Source organism: Rhinolophus sinicus, chromosome 14, assembly GCF_057876585.1.
Source record: "Rhinolophus sinicus isolate RSI-liver-muscle chromosome 14, RSI-T2T, whole genome shotgun sequence".
Classification (NCBI taxonomy): Eukaryota; Metazoa; Chordata; class Mammalia; order Chiroptera; family Rhinolophidae; genus Rhinolophus; species Rhinolophus sinicus.
Window position 1 is genome coordinate 165,002,719 of NC_142514.1, and position 23,687 is coordinate 165,026,405.

General features: G+C 43.5%; 1 protein-coding gene across 3 annotated transcripts in view; it reads left to right on the top strand.

The window, feature by feature from the left end:
- The first annotated feature begins 690 nt into the window (after positions 1-690).
- KIAA1549L (KIAA1549 like) overlaps positions 691-23,687 on the top strand; it is a 253,861-nt gene continuing 230,864 nt past the window's right edge. For 2 of the 3 annotated variants that reach the window (XM_088789505.1, XM_074337085.2), the window contains exon 1: positions 1,067-1,476. In XM_088789505.1, the coding sequence (XP_088645631.1) occupies positions 1,218-1,476 (259 nt within the window). In that variant the 5' untranslated portion in view covers positions 1,067-1,217. Of the gene's footprint in view, positions 1,477-23,687 lie in introns of all 3 variants that reach the window. The other variant, XM_088789508.1, reaches the window with a different exon arrangement.

A 23,687-nucleotide genomic window follows, 5' to 3' on the forward strand; every position in this document is an offset into this window, starting at 1 on the left:
TGACGTGCTTAAGGCCCTTTAGCCTGGCAAGGGAAGAGTAAGGAGGCCATTTGACTGACTCAGGGGCCTTTTGTCCCCCTGGGTAGTGACTGCTTAATTCTATTTGAGGAAAGGGACTTTTGTGAAACGACTTTCTCCTGCTCTCCCAATGAGTAGTGTACTGCTTCGCGCGTAGTATGGCTGCAATAAATATTAATATTTATATAATGTGGTTTAACTCAGCATGTTATTGCAATTAGGCCACAGCTGCTTCAGTTCCGCCGGGGATGACGGGCGTGCAAGTGTCCGCTGGCCCCTCAGAGAAGTAGGGAACAAATTTGAAGCACAAAGTGCGTTTTGACCATCTGCAAAGGGCTTTCCAAAATCCAGGCTGAGGAGCTTTCTGGTCTCTTCAGCCCGTTGACCAGGACCATTTACACCTGCCTCCCCTCTTTTTCGGGCCGGACAACCTCCCTGAAGATCTCCCATCCTCTAGACGGGGTACTGGCAGGGAAATGGGGGGGAGGGAAGCTCACAGCCCCACTCCCCATCCCGACCTCCGCCGCGCGCGGCCGCGAGGGGTCCCACTCCCTGGCCCGCGGTCGCAGGGGCGCGCGGGAGAGGGGGGCGCGTGGTGGCTCCGCGCGGGGATGCGCGCGCGCACTCCTGCCTCACCTCCCTCTCCTGCTCCCGTGGCTACGTGCTTTCTTTGTCAATGAGGCGCCGCTCTGAGCTGCAGTAACACTCTCGGCCCGGGAGCCGGACCCGGACCCGGATCCCGAGCGGGCACGAGCCAGCGAACGAGGAGAGCTGGGCGGAGAGGCCGGAGCTGGTGGTGGGAGGGAGGGACCCAAGTGCCCCCAGCGGTCGCCATCCCCCGCTCCATGCAGCCTCGCCCCCTCAGTCTGCAGTAGCAGCCCGGGGGAGGGGGCCTCGGGCGGCGCCCATCCCACCGTCGCTTCCCAAGGGCGGGCTGGCGTGCAGTGACAGCACCGTGGGAACCCCGACCAGCTCCCGCCGCGGCTCCATGCGACCCGGGCCGCTGAGCGGGTGAAGCCGCGGCTCCCGGAGCCCGCCCCGGCGCGGCAGGACGAGCGAGCAAGTCGCGCCGCCCGGCGCCCCGGCCTCTGGCGCCCGGACCATGGCCGGAGATGCCCGGTGAGGACCGGGGCACCGAAGGCTGGGCTCCCCGGCGCTGTGCGGAGCGAGGCATCGGCCTGGATGTGTGAAGCGTCCCCATGGCTCAGCAGGAGGCGAAGCCCCAGGGCCGGAGGGAAGCTGGGCTGGCAGCGCGGGGGCTCAGGGGCCGGCCTGGGGCACGCTGGCTCGGCGGGGTCGGTGGGGGAGCCGCGTGCTGTCCGGGCGTGAAGGGCTCCGGGCCACCGCGGGACCCCGGGGCCGCCGCGTCCCAGGAAGCGCCGCCGCCCCTGCTGCTGCCGCTGCTACTGGGACTCCTGCTGCTGGCGGCCCTGCCTGGGCACTGCCTGGCCAACCCGGGTAAGCACTTGGCGGCTGCTTTGCGCTCGCGGAGGTTTCTGGAGGAGCGGGGCCGCCCATCGGAGCAGGCACCTGGCGGGGTGGCGGTGGAGGGAGAGGTCTTTGCAGCACCCGTGTTGCTAGGATTTCCTCCGCCTTTGGCTGCTGCAACAGCAGGCGAACTGTTGGAAATCTGTCCCCCGGGAAGGCACCGCTGGGCGGCGAAGTAAAAAGGGGCTTTTGCATCTTCTTTCTGGACAAGTTGCGGATCTTTCCTAGTGGTCCCGCAGGCACGCTTCATTTAGATAAAGACATGGTGTGTTTAGGGCACCATATAAGGGATGTGTTTTAGTAGGACACATTTCAGGGTGGGGACGTTCACTGTATTTTCGGCTCCCTGTTGGGTGTCCACAAGGGGTTTTAACTGCATGAAATGGCCAGAGTTTTAGGCAGTTCCCATGTGGGCTTCCCAAATAGGGTTTTCCCCTCTGTGTTGACAGGAGACCCCTTTTCTTTTGGGATAGAGGTACCTAAAATCTTTGCGTGCATCTTGCAAAGGGATCCAAGCACTGATCAAGTATATAATCTACTGTTTGCAGGTTAGTTAAAAATAATCACGCTTGGCTTTTCGACTCTCAAGAATCCTCAGGAAATGTATTTCGGTAATTCTTGGACGGTTTTGAGACATCTGTGTAACTATGTGGGGAGAATTATTCTACTAATGCGCTGCAAAACTTACACTGTGCAGTCAGCAATTGTCTTTGAAATAAGAATGATTATTATGGCACTTGTAAAGGGCAGGGTTTTGTTTGTGATGAAATTCTGGGCTCTTGGTATATTTCGTTTATCAAGGAATATACCTCTTACTTCAGCTAATAAGATCCTGTAGTTTGGTGGTTTTTAGCAAGGACTATTGAGGGAAGCTTTTTTCCCCCCAGTGTACCCCTTTCCCCAAATTAAATTCCCTCATTATGAGGGAACTCACACTGTTTTAAATAAGAGGGTGTCAGGTTAAAAACATTTCCTATCTTCAACAGCTTAATTCAAAGCCCATTTTCCTTTAGTTCACTGAAAGAGTCACTGACATGAGGTGTCTTTGTGTGCAAGTGACTGACTGTCCAGGAATTTTCTATTGTAATTGTAGTGGTTACAAAGTTTGGTCATCTTTGGCTGTGTGCCTGAGACCTGAGAAAAGCCTCCGAAGGATTTTAACCCTCAATTTTTATGCGTCTAGCCGTTTTCAGTGATGTTTATTTGGTATCATGGTTAAAAGTAAGTCCTGAGTCAGACACATGTGAATACCTTAGTATTCATTGGCTCAGAAACACACTTTGAGTGTTTATTTAAAATGAATCAGATCCTTGGTAGTTTTGTAAACTGTTCATGAGATATTAGCTTTTGGATGTTGTTCATTTGAGTGCAGATACCAAACACTGTCCAGCCATTCGTAATACATGAAATTTGGATGTATGTCCTGTTCCTATTCAGCTGATGTCAGATGATTTCCTCTGATCGGCTTTGAACTTCTGATCTCCTTTCCTGCCTCTGTGCATTGACCTTCTGAACCTCGGTGACTTTCCTTGGGTCTTCTTTCAGACTGCCAGAGCCTGACTTAGGGGACTTCCAATCGATACCTTTCGGATTTTGCCCAGGTGTCCTTTTTCTTTTTTCTCTGAGTATGACGACCATGGGGATCACTAAGAAAAATGCTTTGATTAAAATGATGACAAAAATCATTAAAGTTGATGTTGTTCCCCAAAGTCCTGTCTTTTCCCATCTCCTGGGAGTGGCTTGCTGCTTCCTCTGTGCTTTTTGGGTGCTATTCGTGCTGTCACTCTTGATGACTAATTCCCGGTGGTCCAGCTCACCTGTGGATCCAGAGTCTATCGCTGAGCTCCATGGTTTCCTGTGTGTTTGCTGCTGATTCAATTTCATGACTTGTTTCTCTCTCAGTGGAAGAGTTAAACATTGGGCTCCCTTTTTTTGCCTCCTACCCTCTTGCATGTATTCTCTGATTTCCACTGGCGGCAGCTTCACTGCAGAGTCATCTAGTCCCAGACCCATTGCAGGGCATCCCAAGGGGTTTTGTGAGGAAGCAGTGTCAGGAGGGAGGCAGGAGAATGGATCCACTTTTCTGGGGCCTTTAGCTTTCAGCAAACAACCTTGTTTTGAACTTTTCCTGAGGGCTACGTGCAGTTTGGTGCTGCCACTCACTGCAGAGTTGTGTCTGATGCTGAGTAGCATGAGCAGACAAATCCATGAGGTTGAGCTCCTGCTACAAGTGCTAGTTTGCTATCGCCTTTCCATGTGCATGGTTGCTATTCCTTGCTTTCTAAGCAAGGCTAAGCTGGATATTGGCCTCTGTGGAAAGATGGGTAAAAATGTATTTGTTTCTGGTAAATGCTGTAGCATTTGTTTAGGACCTTCATGTTCTGGAGCCCCTACAGTATGTTCCCAGCCCACCTCCATCCACTCCACCCCAAGTTCTTTTGCTTTAATATTCCTGAGGAATTGGGGTTTCTTCTCTTTCTCATATTAAGGAAAAGCTTCTGCCTTGAGTGTCTTCTCCCAGACTTCCTCTCCTAACTTCCATCTCTACAGAACCCTTGCTTCCAGGCAGTAACTTCTGTTTTGGATGTGGGAGATTGGTGTGGGCAAGAAGGTTCTTTACAGCAGCGAACTCTGACACCCTCTATTCTCCTCCGCCCTCTGGGGCTCCAGGCAGAATGGTAAAATTCGAATTTGACTTCCTGATCTTTTTAACTACAGGTCATCTATTCAGTTCACGTCAGTAAACATTTACTGTCTGCGCATAGGTGCAGGTACAATGCTCGTTCCTTTATGTGACCTTGTCTTTTGGGCCTCAGTTCTCTGATCTGTAAAATGGGGATAATAATAGCTCCAGTCTAATTGGGTTGTTGTGCGAATTAAATGAGTTAATGCATCGAAAGTGTTTAAAATAGTGCTTGGTAAATAGTAGTAAATGCTCACTGAATTCTAGCTGTTTGTATAAAACAGCAGAAATTGACAGAACATTTACTGTGTTCATGTGCTGTGCTGGGACAGGGGATACAGAGGTGAATAAGGATAAGGTAGTCTGTAGAAGCCCCTCATGAAGAGGGTGGTATGTGCCCTTAAACACTGATATGTATGATCAGAGTTAATAAAATGAGGGAACAGTTAATTCTGGAAGAAAAGGGAGCTTTGAAGGATGAGTAGGTGTTGGCAGGGTTGATGGTAGCATTTCAGGCAGAAAGAAAGTAAAGGGTTCTTTGTGTGCAGAGCACAGCCTGCTAAAGGGAGGAGTACCCTGGACTCTATCGCTGTCCTGGGGCTTCCCCAACTCCTCCTTACAGGATGCTCCACCCTCCAGGCCCTCCCCTGAAGGGTTCTCTGCTTCTACCCACTTGTAAGTTGCTTGTTATCTTTGTTTCCCTCTTGCCTGTTACAATGCTCAGCACAGAAGAAGCACTTATTAAAATTGCAGCCTTCTTTCACTCCTATTCCCTTAGTTTGGCTGACTCTGTTAGACGTTAGAATAATTGTTTCATTTAAGTAATACGTAGTAAATAAAGAATGACTGCTTTATATGGGAGAATATATTTGCATTTTGAAAGAAGGATTTGCTAATAACAGGAAATCTCTAACTTAGCACAATCTATGGGGGAGATAATTTTGACCTAAGATGTCTTTCTCGCCCCTTTCCAACCTTGTACACACCATCAACTTGGAGTCCCATTTGAAATAGGTGCACTGTACCTTCGTTTGCTCATGCATGCATTCATTCATTCAATATATCTCGAGTGCCTCAGCTTTCTGAGGTTACAATAATGAATGAAAAGAAGTTCCCATTACCATGGGACTTAGGAACTAGCCCCAGTGTGTTCCAAGCTTTACACTGCATGTAAATCGCTTGAAGATCCTGTTCGCACGCACGCAGGTAGATCTCAGCTCAGCAGGTGTGGGAAAAGGCCTGTGGTCCTGCATTTCTAACAAGCCTGGTGATGCTGATGCCAATGTTTCATTGCCCCCAGTTTGAGTAGCCGATGACAATAAACAAGTCAAGGTAGGTTGACTTGGGAAGAAAAAGGTCTTACTGTGATGGGTTCAAGAGAGGACGGAAGAGAGAAATCGGAGACAGTAAAAAACAAAACAAAACAAAAAACAACAACACCCAACTCTTTTAAAGTCTTTTCTATAAAGGAAAGCAGAGTAATAGGGCAGGTGGGTCAAGAGAGGTTTAAGATAGGATATAATTACATTATGTTTGTACTTTCTCATTTTTTTAACATGGAAGGTTCACATCAAGAGTGTTTGATTTGGTGGGTTCTTCCCCCCAGATATAGAAATCCAAAAAAATACCTTTGGACTTTTTACTCTCAATATTATTTATTAATGTTTCAAAAGATATTTGCGCGATGTCCCAAACCTTGCCCCCCCTTGCTTTCCCCAACCCACACACAAAGTAAAGAAGAAGATTTTGGGAACAGAAACAGAAGTCAGATACTTCCTCCCTGCCCCTCATCTTCCTTAAAACTGAACGTCACTGTGGAAACTTGGAGATGCTCACATTGTGATGACAACCACAGAATCTCGCAGAAGCTTACATATCTCAGGTCTTAAGTTACTAGAATATGATCTGGGAATATTCAAAATGAACGTGCATGCTTCCCTTTTCATTTTCATTAACCTTCAAACCCATATTGTGGTTTTCTTTCTTCTTCTTCTTTTTTTTTTAACTAAACAACAACTCTACTCTTCTCTAGACAAAAATGAATAGTTGGAATGACCTTAAAACATTTTCGTTGCTTGACAACATATTACAGGGGATTTCTAAAAACACAGAGGGACACATTATTCTAGGTCATGGAATGGCTGCCTTGGGTGGGACTCTTTGGGGACTTAACAGCAAAGGAGCAATTTAGCAATCTGGGTATTGTAAATGTCAGTTACTCTAGCAGGAGGGAAGGTAGCAAAGGAGTCGTATTTGTTTGGCAATATTTATTAAGCACCTGGCATATGCCAGGCCAAACTCTTCACTAAATACTGGATAGAGGTTTAATGGAGAACAAATCAGGCCTTTCCCTGCCTTGAAGCAGTCTGTAGCCCAGGACAAGAAACCCGTACTCAGTGCGCAGAGCAGCAGGTCGGTCAAGTAGCTCCGTGAATTCGGTCAGGTGGGGGATGTGGCAAGATAGAAAGTACCTGCCTTGTCCAAAGAGGCAGTCACCGCTCAGCTGCAGCCTCTGTGTGTGTGTGTGTGTGTGTGTGTATGTGTGTGTGTGTGTGTGTGTGTATGTGTGGTGGTGCTCAGGGTGCGAATAATATTTAATAACTATGCATGGTGCCAGGTGCGTATTAGACTTATTGGGGGGGATCACTTTTAAATTGTATAACTGTCTAACCACTATGCTGTACACGTGAAACTAATGTAAAATAATACTGAATGTCAACTGTAATTGAAAACAAAACAAAGCAAAAAATAAAAAGAAAGAAAAGCGGGATCTTTATTTAAAATCTTGTTTTCAAATGTCACCAACTAATTCATATTTTTGAAATGTCATCTCTATAAATAGAGCACACCCCTGAGCCACAAGTTTTTTCTTTCTTTTTTAAAGTCAAGTTTATTAAGGTATAACTTATATAGAGTAAAAGTCTCCCTTTTTAGGTGTGCTGAGTGATGAGTTTTGACAGAAGTGTGCAGTCATGGATCCAGCACCACAATCCAGGCATAGAGCGCTTCTGCCATCTGCTGCCCCTGTGTAGTCAGTCTGCTCCGCCCACATGTCCAGTCCCTGATAAGTACCGATCTAGTCTCTGTCCCTATAATTTTGCCTTTCCCTGAGGGTCATATGAATGGAATCATGCAGTGTGTAACAGTTTGTGTCTGGCGCCTTTCATTTAGCATAATGCTCTGAGAATCATACACGTCATTGCACGTATTTATCTCCAGTTCTCTCCTTTTTCTTGCAATGTAGTATTCCATTGCAGCACAGTTTGCTTAGCCATTCCCCAGCTGATAGACATTTGGGTTGTTTTCAGTTATTGGCATAAAAGTCTTTGCATGGGCAGTTTTTATTCTCTTGGGTAAATACTGAGGAGTGGGACTGCTGGATCATATGTTACGTATGTGTTTCACCTTGAAAAACTACCAAATTCTTTTCCAAAGCAGCTGTTCAATTTTGTATTCCCATTAGCAATGTGTGAGAGTCCTGGTTGCTCCTCTTATCCCACTGGCACTTGGTTTTGTCATTTTTTTTTAAAATTTAAATTTCAGCTAGTCCAATAATTTTTTAGTAGTATCTTCGTGTAATTTTAGTTTGCATTTTTCTAATTACTAATGATGTTATTGTTACATCTTTTCATCTTCTTGTTTGCTATCTATAGTTCTACTTTGAAGTGTTTGTTAAAGTCTTTTGACCATTTAGGAAACTGGATTGTTTGTTTTCTTATTATTGAATTTTGAGCTTTAAAAAAATATGTATTCTGGATACAAGTCCTTCATCAGATAAGCTTTTTGCAGATATTTTCTCCTAGTCTTTAGTTTGTCTTTTCATTTTATTAACAGTGTTTTCCAAAGAACAGAAGTTTTACATTTTGATTAACTTCAGTTTATCAACTTTTATTTTTTATTTTTTTAAAGATTTTATTGGGGAAGAGGAATGGGGCTATATTGGGGAACAGTGTGTACTTCCAGCCCTTTTTGCAAGTCAAGTTGTTGTCCTTTCAGGCTTAGTTGTGGAGGGTGCCGTTCAGTTTCAAGTTGTTGTCCTTTCAGTCTTAGTTGTAGAGGGTGCAGCTCAGCTCCAGGTCCAGTTGCCGTTGTTAGTTGCACAGGGCGCTGCCCACCTTCCCTTGCGGGAGTCTAGGAATCAAACTGGCAACCTTGTGGTTGAGAGCCCACTGGCCCATGTGGGAATCGAGCTGGCAGTCTTCAGAGTTAGGAGCACGGAGCTCCACCTGAGCCATTGGGCCAGCCCCCAATTTATCAACTTTTAAATTTAAGGTTTGTGTTTTTTGCATCCTATGATAGAAATACTTGCCTATCCCAAGGCCACAAACATCTATGATTTCTTCTAGAAGTTTTATAGTTTTATTTTTACTTTTAGGTCTGTGGTCCTTTTAATGTTAATTTTTTTATATAGTGCAGGGTAAGAGTTGAGATAATGTTTTCATATAAATGATTAATTGTTCCAGCATCATTTACTGAAAAGACTATTCTTGCTCCATTGAATTGGTACCATAGGTGTGTGGGTTTATTTCTGGACTCTAGTCTGTTCCACTGATCTATACTTCTCTCCTTATGCCAATGCAACACTGCCTTGATATCACTAGTTCAGTTTCTTAACCTTGGCACTGTTGACATTTGGGGCTGGATAATTCTTTGTCGTTGGGGATTTTCCTGTGCATTGTAGGATGTTTAGCAGCATTCCTGGTCTCTGCTCACTCCATGCCTGTAGCTCCACCCCTCCCCACTTGTGACAACCAAAGTATCTCTAGGCTTTGCTAAATATTCCCTGGGGGGTAAAATTGCCCCTGTTGAGTTCCACTGCTCTAGCTTTATAGTGAGTCTTGAAATCAGTTAGTGTGAATCCTCTTTTTTATTCTTTCTTTTTTCAAAATCTTTTTGGATATTCTAGGTCTTACGCTTTTTCATATAGATCTTAATATCTTCTTGTCAATCTCTATAAAAAAGCTTGCTGGAATTTTGATTGGGATTTTACTGAATCTACATCAATTGGAGAACATTGATATTTTAACAATATTGGATTTTTTGAACCATGAACATATTTTTCTCCATTTATTTAGGTACTCTTTCTTTTCTTTCATCAATTTTATAGTTTTCAGCATGTGTGGATTTTGTACATATGTATTTCATGTTTTTCAATGCTTTGGTATAGTACTTTAAAATTTTCTTTGAGAGTATATAGAAATAGAAATATGATTGTTAGAATATTAATCTTTATCATGTGACCCTTCTAAACTCCCTTTAGTTCTTGTAGCTTTTTATAGAATCTTTGGGATTTTCTAAATAGAAAACCATGTTATCTACGAATAGACAGGTTTTTTTTTCAAATCTGTATGCCTTTCATTTCTTTTTCTTCCCTACTACACTGGCTAGAACCTCAAGTATGTTGGATAAGAATGGGGAGAGCAGACATCTTTGCCTTGATCTCACTCTTGGGGAAAAACATTGAGTCTTGGGGCCGGCCTGGTGGTTCAGGCGATTAGCGCTCCATGCTCCTAACTCCAAAGGCTGCCAGCTGGATTTCCACATGGGCCAGTGGGCTCTCAACCACAAGGCTGCCGGTTTGACTCCCGCAAGGGATGGTGGGCTGCGCCGCCTGCAACTAGCAATGGCAACTGGACCTGGAGCTGAGCTGCGTCCTCCACAACTAAGACTGAAAGGACAACAACTTGAAGCTGAACAGCACCCTCCACAACTAAGATTGAAAGGACAGCAACTTGACTTGGAAAAAAGTCCTGAAAGTACACACTGTTCCCCAATAAAGTCCTGTTCCCCTTCTCCAATAAAATCTTTAAAAAAAACCCAAAACATTCAGTCTTTCACTATTAAGTATAATGTTAGTTATAGTTTTGTTTTTGTTTTTCTTGTAGAGATTCTTTATTAGATTGAGGAAATTCTCTTCCACATCTAGTTTGCTGTGAATTTTTATAATGAATGGGTATTTTTAAGAAATAATATAACTTTCTTTTTTAAAAAAGATTTTTATTAAAAATATAGTTAACCTACAATATTATATTAGTTTCAGGAGTGCACAATAGTTATTCAACATTTATGTACCTAAAGAAGTGATCACCATGATAAGTCCAGCAACCATCTGACACCATACCATGCTATCACAATATTATTGACTGTATTCCCCATGCTGTCTATTACATCCCCATGACTTATTTGTTTTATGCCTGGAAATTTGGACCTCTTATGCCCCTTCAACTTTTCCACCCTTTTAAACATTTTCAATTACAGTTGACATTCAATATTATTTTATATTAATTTCAGGTGTACAACATAGTGGTTAGACATTTACGCACATATAATTTAAGAAGTGATCCCCCTGATTAGTCTAGTACACACCTGGCACTATACATAGTTATTACCATATTATTGACTATATTCCCTATGCTTTGCTTTACATCCCCATGATTACTTTGTAACAACCAATTTGTATTTCTTAATCCTTTCTCCTTTTTATACCCACACCCTCAAACCCCCTCCCATCTGGCAACTTTCAAAATGTTCTCTGTATCTATGAATTTATTTGTTTGTTTGTTAATTTTGTTCTTTAGATTTCACATATAAGTGAAATCATATTGCATCTGTCTTTCTCTGTCTGACACTCCACTCAGCACAATACCCTTTAGGTCCATCCATGCCACCACAGATGGTAAGAATCCATTCCCTTCCATGGCTGAGCAATATTCCATTGGGTATATGTAACACCTCCTCTTTATCCATTTTCCATCAACGGACACCCAGGCTGCCCTTCACATCTTGGCCATTGTAAACAATGCTGCAATGAACATATGGACGCACACTCGAAGTAGCACTTTGGGTTTCTTCAGATAAAAACCCTGAAGTGTGATTACTGGGTCCTTGATTGTCTCTTCTTATAGCCTTTGTTTTAAAGTCTATTTTGTCTGGTGTAAGTATTGCTACCCTAGCATTTTTTTGGTTTCCATTTTCATGATACATCTTTTTCTATCCCTTTACTTTCTGTCTATATGTGCCTTTCAGTCTGAAGTGAGTCTCTTGTAGGAAGGATATGTAAGGGTTTTGTTTCCTGAATGGATATTGAGCCCTTCTATGTCTTTTGATTGGAACATTTAATCCATTTACATTGAAAGTATTTGTTGATAGATATGTAGCTATTGCCATTTTATTATTCATATATTTTATTTATTTATTTTGTCTTAAAGAAGTCTCCAGATTCCTTGTAATACTGGTTTGGTGGTGATGAACTCCTTTAGTTTTTTCTTGTCTGGGAAGCTCTTTCTGTCCTTTGATTTTAAATGATAGGCTTGCTGGGTAGAGCAGTCATGGTTGTAGGTCCTTTCTTTTCATCACATTGAATATTTCCTGTCAATCCCTTCTGGCCTGCAAAATTTCTGTTGAGAAATCAGCTGACAATCTTATGGGAGCTCCCTTATAAGTTACTAGTTGCCTTTCTTTTGCTGCTTTTAGGATTCTCTCTTTGTCTTTAACCTTTGCCATTTTAATTACGATGTGTCTTGTGGGCCTGTTTGGGTTCATCCTATTTTGGCTCTCTGTACGCCCTGGACTTGTATGTCTATATCCTTCACCAGGTTGGGAAAGTTTTCAGTTATTGTTTTTTCAAATAGGTTCTCAATCCCTTGCTTTCTCTCTTCTCCTTCTGGTACCCCTATGACACAAATGTTACACTTGATGTTATCCCAGAGGTCCCTTAAACTATCCTCATCTTTTTTTTTTAAGATTTTATTGGGGGAGGGGAACAGGACTTTATTGGGGAACAGTGTGTACTTCCAGGACTTTTCCAAGTCAAGTTGTCCTTTCAATCTTAGTTGTGAAGGTTGCAGCCCAGATCCAGGTCCAGTCGCCGTTGTTAGTTGCAGGGAGCGCAGCCCACCATCCCTTGTGGGAGTCGAATTGGCAATCTTATGGTTGAGAGGACACACTCCAACCAACTGAGCCATCCGGGAGCTCAGCGGCAGCTCAGCTCAAGGTGCCGTGTTCAATCTTAGTTGCGGGGGGTGGGGGCAGCCCATCATCCCTTGCGGAAGTCAAGGAATCAAACCGGCAACCTTGTGGTTGAGAGCCCCTCTTGTGGTTGTGAGCCATCCGGCCACCTGGGAGCTGAGCAGCAGCTCATTGACCTCACTCCAGCTGCGGAGGGTGCAGCTTGCTGGCCCATGTGGGAATCGAACCAGCAGCCCTGTTGCCCAGAGCTCACACTTTAACCAACTGAGCCATCCGTCCGCCCCCTCATCTTTTTATATTCCTTTTTATTTCTTGCTGTTCCAATTGGGTGTTTTCTGCTACGTTGTTTTCCAAATCACTAATTTGGAAAATTAATCTGGTGTGCTGGTGATTCTTTATAGTGTATTCTTCATTTCGGTTATTGTGTTCTTCACTTCTGACTGTTTCTTTTTTTATGGCTTCTATATCCTTTTTTATGCTTGCTATCTCTTTGTTGAAGTTCTCACTAAGTTCCTTGAGCATCTTTATAGCCAGTGTTTTGAACTCTGTCTGGTAGGTTGCTTGTCTCCATTTCATTTAGTTCTTTTTCTGGAGTTTTCTTCTGTTCTTTCATTTAGGATGTATTTTTTTACTTGTTTGTTTTCTCATTTGGGCTGCCTCTCTGTGTTTGTTTCTATGTATTAGTTAGATCTGCTATGACTCCCAGTCTTGCTGGTGGTCTTATGTAGTAGGTGTCCTGTGGGGCCCAGGGGCACAGTCTTCATGGTCTCCTGTGTTGGGTGCTCCAGAAGTGTCCCTTGTGTGGGATGTGACTGTCCTCCTGTTACATATGAGCCTTGATTGCTATTGGCTCATCAGTGGGTGGGATTGACCCTCAGGCTGATTGGCTGTGGGGTTTGGCCATGTCCACAGCTTATGGGCTGCTGAGCATGAGGCTTAACCCATTGTTATTCGCCCCAGTGGGCTTTGGTGGCTGTTGAGACTGCCCTTTGTATATGCTGCTTGTGGGGCTAATTTGGTGGTGCTCTGCTGTGGTCTGAAACCAACCTCCAAGTATGTTGGTTCTGGGGTGTCTTGGGAGGGGCTCCAGTGCAGGCCAAGGTCCCCCACTGCCTGTGGCCAGCTGGGGCATACCTGGTAGGAGCTACAAAGTGATCTGCAGTTGTTTGCTGCCTGTGCTGAACCTGTAGGTGCGTGGAAGAGGCCATGCTGTGAACTGAGCACATCTGCCACTAGAATTGTCCTGGGGTAGCTCTGCAAAAAGCCAGGACACCCTGAGGCATACTGTCACCTGCCAGCTCCTTTAAGTTTCAGCCAACAATAGAGCCTTGTGCGGTATGCAAGTTGGATGAAGCAGGGTCCCAGGGAGTTTCACTAAATGGGAAGAGTTGTGGTCACCTGGTTAATGTAAATTCTGGTTTGGTGCCAGTGCTGATCCTAGAGTGACTAAGCAAAAGTCTTAGAACACACCGAGGCCAGTCGCTGCCTGTCTGGGGTCTGCTGGACTCTGATAGTTTTCCAAGAAAGAGTGCAACGTGGGTGGGCCTGGCTGCTCATGGAGAAAGTGCCTCAGGGGTTGGGGGAGTTTGGTGGGGTAGGGTCCCAGCAGAGCTCACCAGACCAATCAGATTCAGATTTGGCCCTGTGGGGGAGGGCTCAACATAGGAAAGATGGTGCCCACCTGTTGGCTACACGGGAGCAAGATGCCTCACAGGGAAAATGGCAACTGTCCTCCAGATCTTGCACCAAAGCCTCATCCTTCAGTCTGCCCCCCATAAGCTTACAACACCCTCAAGTCACTGTCCTTCCACCAGAGCCCAAGGTGAATGCCTGAGTGAGTGAGTCTGTGTGTGGACTGGTAAGAGGACGTCTGGGTTTTTCACAGCCTTCTATCTCACCCAGATGGGCTGAATACCCACTGTTTGTCACAGCTAGATGTTAGGGGGGCTTATTTCTCAGCACCAGTACTAGGACTGGGGAGCCTGGTGTGGGGATGGGGTTCCTTACTTCTCTGGGGGAACCTCTGTGGCTGAGATATCCCTCCTAATTCTCAACCATCACATGGAAGTTTGGGGTCCTTTCCACCCCTCCTACCAGTCTTGACGTGGCTTCTTCTTCATATTTTTAGTTATAGGACTTCTGTTCAACTAGACTTCAGATGGTTCTCCAGATTGATTGTTCTGTGATTTAGTTGTAATTTTAATGTGTTTACGGAAGGATGCAGGCACAGTGTTTTTCTACTCCGCCATCTTGGATCTCCACAACAGGTCTTATAGAATGAATGGGTATTGAATTTTGTCAAATGTTTTCTCTCTTGAAATCATCACAGGTTTTTCTTTTTCAGTCTGTGGAAAAACAAAAAAGATGAGTTGATTTTAGAATGTTGAACCAACCTTGTATTTCCTGGGATAAACTCCAGCTTAATCATGATATATGTTCCAGCTGGGTCTGAGCTTCTAATCTTTTTGTTAGGAATTTTTAAGGTCTTATGTTCATGAAAGATCTTTGGCTATAGCTTTGTTTTTCTGAAATGCTTTGTCTGGTTTTGGAATAATAGTAATACTAGTATAAAAAATTGTAGGGAAGTGTTCGCTCTTCTGTTTCATGGAAATGTTTGTGTAGAATTAGTATTATTTCCCCCTTTAGGCTTATAATCTTATAGATGAGATTGAAGATTGCACAAAGGTTTCTGTAGTAAAATAAAAGGTATCAGGTACCTCTAGTACATTTCCTCATTCTCTGGACTGCCAGTGGATACTTCCTAGACGTTAGGACAGAGGTTTTGTTCAGGTCTAAAAGAACGGCCTGGGTGAGGGGAAATCAAGTTGGATGCATTCAGGAAACAGGTCACCGCTGGCTGTTTGCTATTTATCAAGTTCAGGGCCTTAGTTTTTTCATTTGTGAATAAAATCCTCAAGATACTCCCTTCTTCCCCCATTCTCCAGGCTGTGTGGTTATGGCCTCTAAGCTGATGTTTTGGTGGGTTAGAATAACTACGTTTCTTACCTCTTCCTGTATTAATGGTAAGGGCACTCACGGACTCTCATTCTGAATAGGGAACAGTTTCCCCATATTTTGCTGTCACGGTTCCAACTTGAAGCCCAGATAAATATTGGTTTATCTTTAATCTTCATTGGCTTTTAAGAAATTGTAAAAGTAACATATACTTTATTAAAATCAAATAATACATAATACATGCAGTAAAATGCAAAAGGCCCTGTTGGCTCTATTGCTGTTTCCTAGAGTTGTGCTGTCAAGCAAGTATGATGGGTCCTTTCAGACTTTTTTTCCTATAAATATTTATGTACATATCTTCACTGAGGTTTTTTTTTTTTTTTAAGAGATAAAGGGTATAATGTTTAGTACCTTGCTTTTTTCACTTAGCACTGTATGGTGGCTAAATAAATAAATTCTGCCAAATAAATTCTGTCATAAGAGAATCTGAACTTCTCCCTGAAACATAGAAAAACCTTTACTATAAAATAAAACAGTTTTAACACACCACAGGTCGAATTCAAACCTACAGAGTTAAAATATCTCCTTAGAACATTCTTCCTTTTTCTCTAACCCTTGGCTTCCTTCTCTGGAATACTCCCACAGATGTTTAAGAAAAATCACGGACCCTTTAAAACACCAACTAGGGGTCAGCTCTGTATACAAACCAACTAATGTAGTTGTAAATAAGGCCAAGTAGATGCCTCAAGCATTTAGCCCAAGGTCATTGCTGCACCTGCCATCTGTCCACTCAGGCGAGACTTTGCCTAATGCATCCTAACCACAAGAGGAGTATTTGATTTATATATGTTAAATCTATTCTTAGCTTGAAATAGCCTGACATCAAAAACACAAAATGGCTTTGGTATCTATGCAGTACCAGTAAATAGGAAGGTCTTAAATATTTCTAACTTCACTCTGTGAAACATGGGATTAAGTGCCAGAAGGAAACCAGTACTCGGAGACCTACCTCTATCTCTATCCTTGCTAATGAATCCTGCTCCTCTGCCATGTGTCTTTCTATTTGCCAAACATTAAGAGTAAACCAAGGGAGCCTGAAAGCTATGAAGTCTGGGAAGAAAATGTGTTGAAATTAATAGTGCAGCTTATAAGGCTTTGTCAAAAAGAGCTGAGCAAAAATATCTCTAAACCTACAGATTTCATTATCAAATAATGAGTCTTTGTTTTGAAAAGAATAGGAGCATCTGGATTATGAGCATTATTCTGAATATAATTAAACTGGATGGAAGTGTATTAAAAATCATCACCACGGAGCTGTCTTTGGCAGTTTCCTGTTATATTAATACTGCAGGTGAACACACAAATCAACCCGGTGAACCCGACAGAAGTTAAACTTTTCTTTTGGTGGGATGGAGAATTTCTTCTCTCTAGTCCAGCAATAAAAATGACATTTTAAAGAAGTGTTTTTCCATTCTTATGGCTAATATATTTACTTTTCCCTACAAGGATACTAGTCCCTGGAGTTTGGTATAGCACCTCACAATTGTTTAAGTTTTCACTCTTTTTTATTTGAACCTCAATTCATTCCTAAGAGAGAGTTGAGGAAGTAATTTGCTAAAGGTCACACAATGATCCAGGGATTTTTACATTATTCTGTGATTCAGGGGACAGATTACCTACATACTCAACTAAAACTAGCTCAAGTACGGGGCCTCAGCCAAGGGTAATCTCATGTGACATATTCATTATAGGAATGAAAACTGGGCCATGTGGACACTATAATTAATTGATAGAAATCATAGCTAACATTTTTGAGCATTTACTACCTGTGTCAGCTCATTTGATTTTCACAACAATGCTATGAAGTAGGTTCTTTTTTGATCTTCATGTTTCAGATGGGGAAACTGAGGTACAGAGTAATTTAACAGTAATTCATCCAGTGTCACATAGGTAAGTGTCAGAGGTGGGATTTGAACCCAGGCAGTTTGATTCCATAGCCCTCAACCTGCTTTAATAGTAAGAGGCTGGGGTTGCTGGCTTTGTGTCTCATGGACCGACCTGGTGGCCTCTTGCCTCTCTCTCTTCCTGCAGGCTGGGTCCGTCCTTCCACTTTTTCCTGCAGACTGGCTTTCTCTGCTTACCTGTACTTTCTTGGTTCCCCCATAACTAAACTTTACATGGGCTGTTGCTTGCGGTGGTGTTCACTGCAGCTAGAGTTGGCAAGACTACTCAGTTTAAGTGCCCACCATCCAGTTCTCTCTCTGTTCCAGTTCTGCATTTCCCTGGAGGGAAGATCAGGCTGCCATAGTCTGGCCAATGGAATGAGGGTATCCCTCAGCTGATTAGCAGAAGCCAGAGGAGAAGGGGCACGTGGTATAAAAATGACTTCCTAGGTTGACCCTCCCTTCAGCCATGGCCTTTTGTAGAGGGCAGTTTTAAATGAGACGGTGTGGATAGAGCAAGCTCCCCCAAATTTGTGTCCTCCCTCCCATCGGTAACAAACAGGTTCATGGGCTGGTAAGCTGGCTCTGTGGACAACAGTGGTGACAAGAGGCCTGATTTATAGTGTTACATGGTAAGAACACTCCCACCATGGCTGATTTCAAGCTACCAGTGTGACAGCAGAGTTGGGAAGAGATGGGCACAGTTGGCTCAGTGTGACACGATCCTATCCATCTACGGACTAGATACAAGGCAGCTGACAGAGTAAGTGCAGGATGCATTCAAGGTGTTCGAAGTTTAGGCTTAGTAGGCCAGCCAATTAGGTTTATAATTATGTAAAAGGGAATAAGATTTCAAGAAAGAGAGGGAGGAAGTTAGATTTAGCACATGCAGCCTAAAATAGCTTGAAGTATGTCATCCCAAGTGTGCAATCTACTAGGCACACAGAGATGCTTTCTGAAATATTGCAATTTCTTTTGCCTGTAAGGTCTCACTTGTGCCATACAATTAATGCTTTCACCACTTTTAAGCTCTCAGACCTGATTATTTGGGGGGAGGCATTGGTTTTGTGTGTGGCACTGAAAGGTATAATTTTACCTTGTTTCAGATGTGAGCACTTCCTTCTCATTTGACGTTCTCATTTCCTCTACCTGACAAACCTAGAGATACGAAGTCCACGTGGTGGCCGGTTAGATGTCTTTTAGTTGAATACACACTATTAATCTTGATTGGAGGCTTTTATTTATGATCGTAAGGCCGTCCTCAGTTCATTTAATTATGCTAAAAGCCAGACCGTCTGCTGACTACTCCCTCTGCCAGCGTGTCAGACCCTTCACAGATCTCAAGGCCCATCTACTTGGCTCTTTTCTCTTGCACATCTGGGGAGGGGACTGGAGTCTTGGCTTCAGTGTATTACTCAATTCTGCTGCTGTCCCCCATTTTTCCTCCTGATGTGACTGTCACTAACCCTGGCCAGCTCTCATGAAGGGTGGTGTTGGCCATGAGGAGACAGAGTGAGGGAGTGTTGACAGTATACGTCTCTCCTTAGACGTGGAGTTCCAAGTGTCCTACTGATGAAAGGTTAGTGTCATTACCTATAAAAACAGCACAATTAGTTTATTCTTTTAATTTCCCTGGGGATATAGCAAGAGGAGAATTTTACAAGATTCTTCTTTTATGTTTCATTGGAGATTTGTCTTAATTTGTGGATACGTTGACTTCTAAATAAGAGGGCTAACATTTATGAACAGTTACTATTATGTTAGTCACTAGATCAAGAGTTTTATGTAATCCTCGCTATGACACTGTGAGGTGATAGAGATAAAAACAAACAAATGCTCAAGCAAACAAGCAACCACACCACTAGTTTTTTGCCATGGATCGTGCCCTACAACTGCTGCAGTTGTGTTATCGCTTACTCTTCTTTATTCGTAGCCAAGTTAGAAGAGAAAAACCCCCTAATTTCAGCAATCTAACACAACCATTTTTAGGATTGGTGGCTTTTTTTTCATCCTTTTTTGTGTGGGCCTTTTACAAATATAATTGTAACCATAAGCCATCATGGTTTCCAAATCTTTAGATTCAGGTTTCTAGTTGACATATCATGGGCAATTTTTATGTTTCAGCTATAGTCTGAGTTAAAGATTTAATAATCAATTATATCTCCTATTTATCTCTTCTTTTAGGAATTTTCTGCTCCTTCAGCTCCAGTTAGTGTTTATAATATCCTAAGATTTTTTTGGGGGGTGGGGAGGGAGGAGAATATGTTTCTTCTCTGTTCTAAATTTTTTGGCTTTTTGTCATGAAGCTAACGAAGAATTGCTGGAACAGAATTCAGATGTCTTTACCTTTTCAGGGTTCTATTCTCATTAAGCCCAAGGGTTGCAGAAGATGCAGTTTTTATCTTCTGTTAGCTTTTTCTGTTCAGGTGAGATAAAATTCTCACAAGTTACCAAGCTTACCTGGTGGTTGAGACTCCAGGTGGTGAGCTGGCCATCTGGTGAAATGGACATCACCTCCTACAAATAGGCATCTCCCATGGTGGAATGCCATCCAGAGGGTCATCATTTTGAATCCCCCTGGCTCTGTCCATGGCCCACTGGCCATCTGTTCTCCTCGACCCCAGGGTTTATTTTGGCTTTGCACGCTGACAGATGAGCTCTCTTCTGAGTCACCTGTGCCCACCTTGGTCTTATTACTACTTTTTAAAATCTCCTAAACCTTTGAAGTGGTTCCAGATTACTCCCTCTCAGTTTTGTGAATTCAGAATGACAAAGATGAAGAAGGAAGGACGTGGCCTTGTTTTGGTCACAGGCTGTGGCACTCCTGTTCCTTTTCGTTACGGCTCATCTGCTTGTGGGCTCAGTTTTTTGGCTCATCGTAAAGCCAGCCCCTCCCCTCATGCTGATAGGAGACTGGGTTTTGATTCCTCACTAGTTAGTTGCTTATCTCAAGCCATCATTAAGCAGGATGCTTAATAATCTGTTCTGAATTTAGTATTAATAGAAAAATCATTTCTATTATTTTGACACAATGTCATATATTTCAACAATAATTTTGAAAGTCTTATTAGTTTCTGGCCTTTCCAGGTACAGCACATCTTTAAGAGTCAATGACACTTGCAAATATGTAGAAATCAACCAATCAAATATGTACTGAACGTACATAATGAGCTAAGTAAGGCCAGTGCTAGATGAGGTTTCCAAAGTGGTACCAATAGTGCTTTTAAGGAAAATACACAGGGACATGATTGCATGAAAATACTAACCAGATATGAAAGGTAAAGCATCCAGATGCAAAGTAAATGGTACAGAAAATAAATGTTAAAATAATTTATCTCATTTTTATTCCTCATGGACTGGGCTGTCAAATTCAGCACCTACTTTAGGTTACAATCGGAATGGACTGGTGGGTCCCCAATGATAAGGACCTGTCTGAAAGGGCAGCGATGGGTGAGTGTCTGTGCTCAGGCTCTAAGATGGTACTAGAAGTCCTCTGGGAACTTCTGAATTGTTGATTTTTACTAGAGCAGGTCTTAGAAAATCACGTACCAGCAATAGAATCTTTGAAAGTAAAGTTGGCATTTTGCTTCTGAAATATATTCTTACCATAACTCACAGTGGAAATTGTGGCATAAAATTATTTTTAAATTGTTTCTAGCTGAATTGCCTGAAACTGTAGACTATCTTCACTGAACAACTCTGCATCATGCTAAGTTACAGTGAAAGTAATGGTTTCCACTGATTCTGTCAATGCTTACCATATTCCTGACACTGTGCTGGGTGCCTGATGCGCTTATTATGGCATTTAAACTTCACAGCCACTCTGTGAGATGCGGCTATAATTGTTCCCATTTTACAGACAGGGAAGTGTGGCTTAGAGAGGCAATGTCACTTGCTCAGGACCATACAGCATAGTGATATTGGCTCTGTCCCAGAACCCAAGGCCTGTGCTCAGTCCACTGCTATGCTAAGTGCTCTTCCTGACTGTACCTGCTCTGCATCTGCCCAGCTACATCCCAGGCCTGACGATGAGATAAAGCAGTGTTATCAACAGGCACATATTGTCTGCTTCCTAGAGGCCTTTCCCAGTAGCCCTTTTCATAGTACGACCTGGCCACAAAGGGGGATGAGCCTGGCTGTGGCCGTGAGGATATCCACGTTTGTGTCTCCTCATTTGAGATTTCAGGTACACACTAAATGATATTTATGTCCAAGCTCGTATTATTGGGGGTAATGAGAATTGAATAGGTTGTGTTTTGACTCCCATTGTGCTTGAAATTCAAGCATCCTGGCAAGAATGCTCAAACATTTTATGGGATTCTCCAAAACTCACACAGACAGAGTGAATCAATTGTGCTTTTGGTCTTGTTTCAGCCCTTTAAAAAACGCATGGGCCTGAGTCACTCTGTGGCCTCATCTAAATAAAATTTAGATGCCATGTGATACGGTTCCAAATGTGCTCTTTGAGCTTAGTGAGTTGTGAATTTGTCTTGGGGACTTGTCATTTTCCCTGCCTTCAGTGACCACTGCCTTTCTTACACTGGCAATATTGAAAATATTTTGGTTTGCAGCTAACCTTTTATGGAATTCATATAAATTTATACCCAAGAACTAGATCTGAATGGATGTTGAGATTTCTTGCTTCTATATACTCAGCTTAAAAATTTCAATCGATTTCTTATAGCATTCATCTGTTCAGCAGTAATTATTGAGTATCTACAGTATGCGAGGTGCTGTGCTCGCCTTGACCTGAAGACTCACCACTGCTCTGGTCCAACCCATTTCTCAGGGTAGCTGCCAACTACATAGGAGTGACCATCAGTACTGACCATTCACCAACCATTTGCTGGTGCCAATTTTCTGTAGGGGCTGTTAGTGTTAGGGCACAGTCATCTATAATATGGTAGGCTGAGGCTGGGGGAATCCGGGTCAAAGAGACGCCACCAGGCTTTGGAGCACAGGGGGAACCCCTCACCCAAGCAAACCAACGAACCAACAAAACAAAATCTATGCTGGGTAGACAGTCATTTAATCCAGCTCTCTCATTTTACAGATACGATATTGAGGCTCAGAGAAGAATCATTTGGACACATTAAGGAAACAGTAATGTTGAAGTTTTCATTTTAGGATTTGGCCATCCATCTCTGGCTTTATGCTAAATAGGATTAAGGAATAAAATTGCCCTTTAAAACATTTTCTAGCTTTGACTCTCATATTTTTCTAACAGTCAGCCAGGGGTGAAGAGAGTAAATATCACCAACCCTGTTTTCTAGATGAGTAACTTCAGGCGCACCGAGATGAAATGGCTTGCCTGTGGTCACTCAGCTGGTTAATCACTGAGTCAGACCCGGAGCCCGAGGGTTCTGTGTCCTTGTCCACTATGCCGTGGCTGGAGCTGTGTCCCTGTGCATCACTGGGAAGGGAAAAGGGGGAAAGTGGATTGTAAGTGGACGGGGAGGAAGAGGCAGGGAGGACGCGCATGGTCTTTCCGGTTCTGCAATGAGGTTGCTTATTCTCTGGCACTCCTGGAATGTGGGTGGGAAGCTGTTTTGAATTTTTCTGCTTCTCCCTGCTGCCTTCACACTTTCACCCTCATACAAACCCTCCTCTTCCATTGAAATTTCTGCCTCCCCTTTCTCGTTGCTGTCGCCTGACTTTACAGGCACCTGGCTTCTTCTCATTTATTGAAGATTTGACACTGCTCAAAATCTTTCCATGCTAAGAGTAAGCAACATCACGATCCAAGTGGTAACCCACCCTGTTCTCCCCCAGCTTCAAAGCTTCTTGCCTTCTTAATTGGAGCCATCTTTATTTTCCCTTCCGTTCAGCCACCCTTCCCCAGTGGCCACACCCTGGACACTTCAAGAGCTTACGTCCCCTCTGATCTCTCACACTCTAGCATTCCATTCTGTCCACAACCCGTTGTCATTCTGGTGCTCGCTTTGCCTACTTTTGGCCTCTCTGAGGTTTCAAGCCCTTCTCTGAGGTTTTTATCTTAATCCATCTCCCCCGTCATCCTTCTTTTTCCCTCTCCATCCAGCCCAAGCCCCGTGCATGTCTCAGCCCTCTTGTCTTTCTCAACCTGCATACCTTCAGCCTTGGGATGGTCCAGCCGTTCACTGTCTGCTTCTACCCACAGGCTGCTGAATATATAGCAGTACACCTGGTATTTTGGTGCCCTTATGAGTCCTGTTTCCAGCATCTCTGTGTCAGCTGGTTCACCAATGCTCGTCTCTACAGGGTTTTCAATACCACTTGCAATCCCTTCATGATTCCTCACCAGTGCCATTTGCCATTTTCCCAAATGGCTCTTCCAAATGCCCACGACTCTCCTTGAGCCTTCTAGCCTGCTTCCGGCCATCCAGTCTACCTTTTCAATGGATGATTTTTGTAGCAGCTTCCTCATCTGTTCATCCCTTAAATGTGGGTGTGCCCCAATTCTGTCTTAGCCTCGTCTTCTAGCTTCACCAATATCTAGGTGTAGATGACTCACAATGATGCATCTTTAGCAGTTTCTGCTGTCCTCCAGCAGTGGTCTTTGCTCTTATGGACACTTCTAGTTAGATGCTCTCGAGTCACCATACACTCACCTGTTTCCCACCCTGATCTCCTCACCTGGTCCTGCTATATGT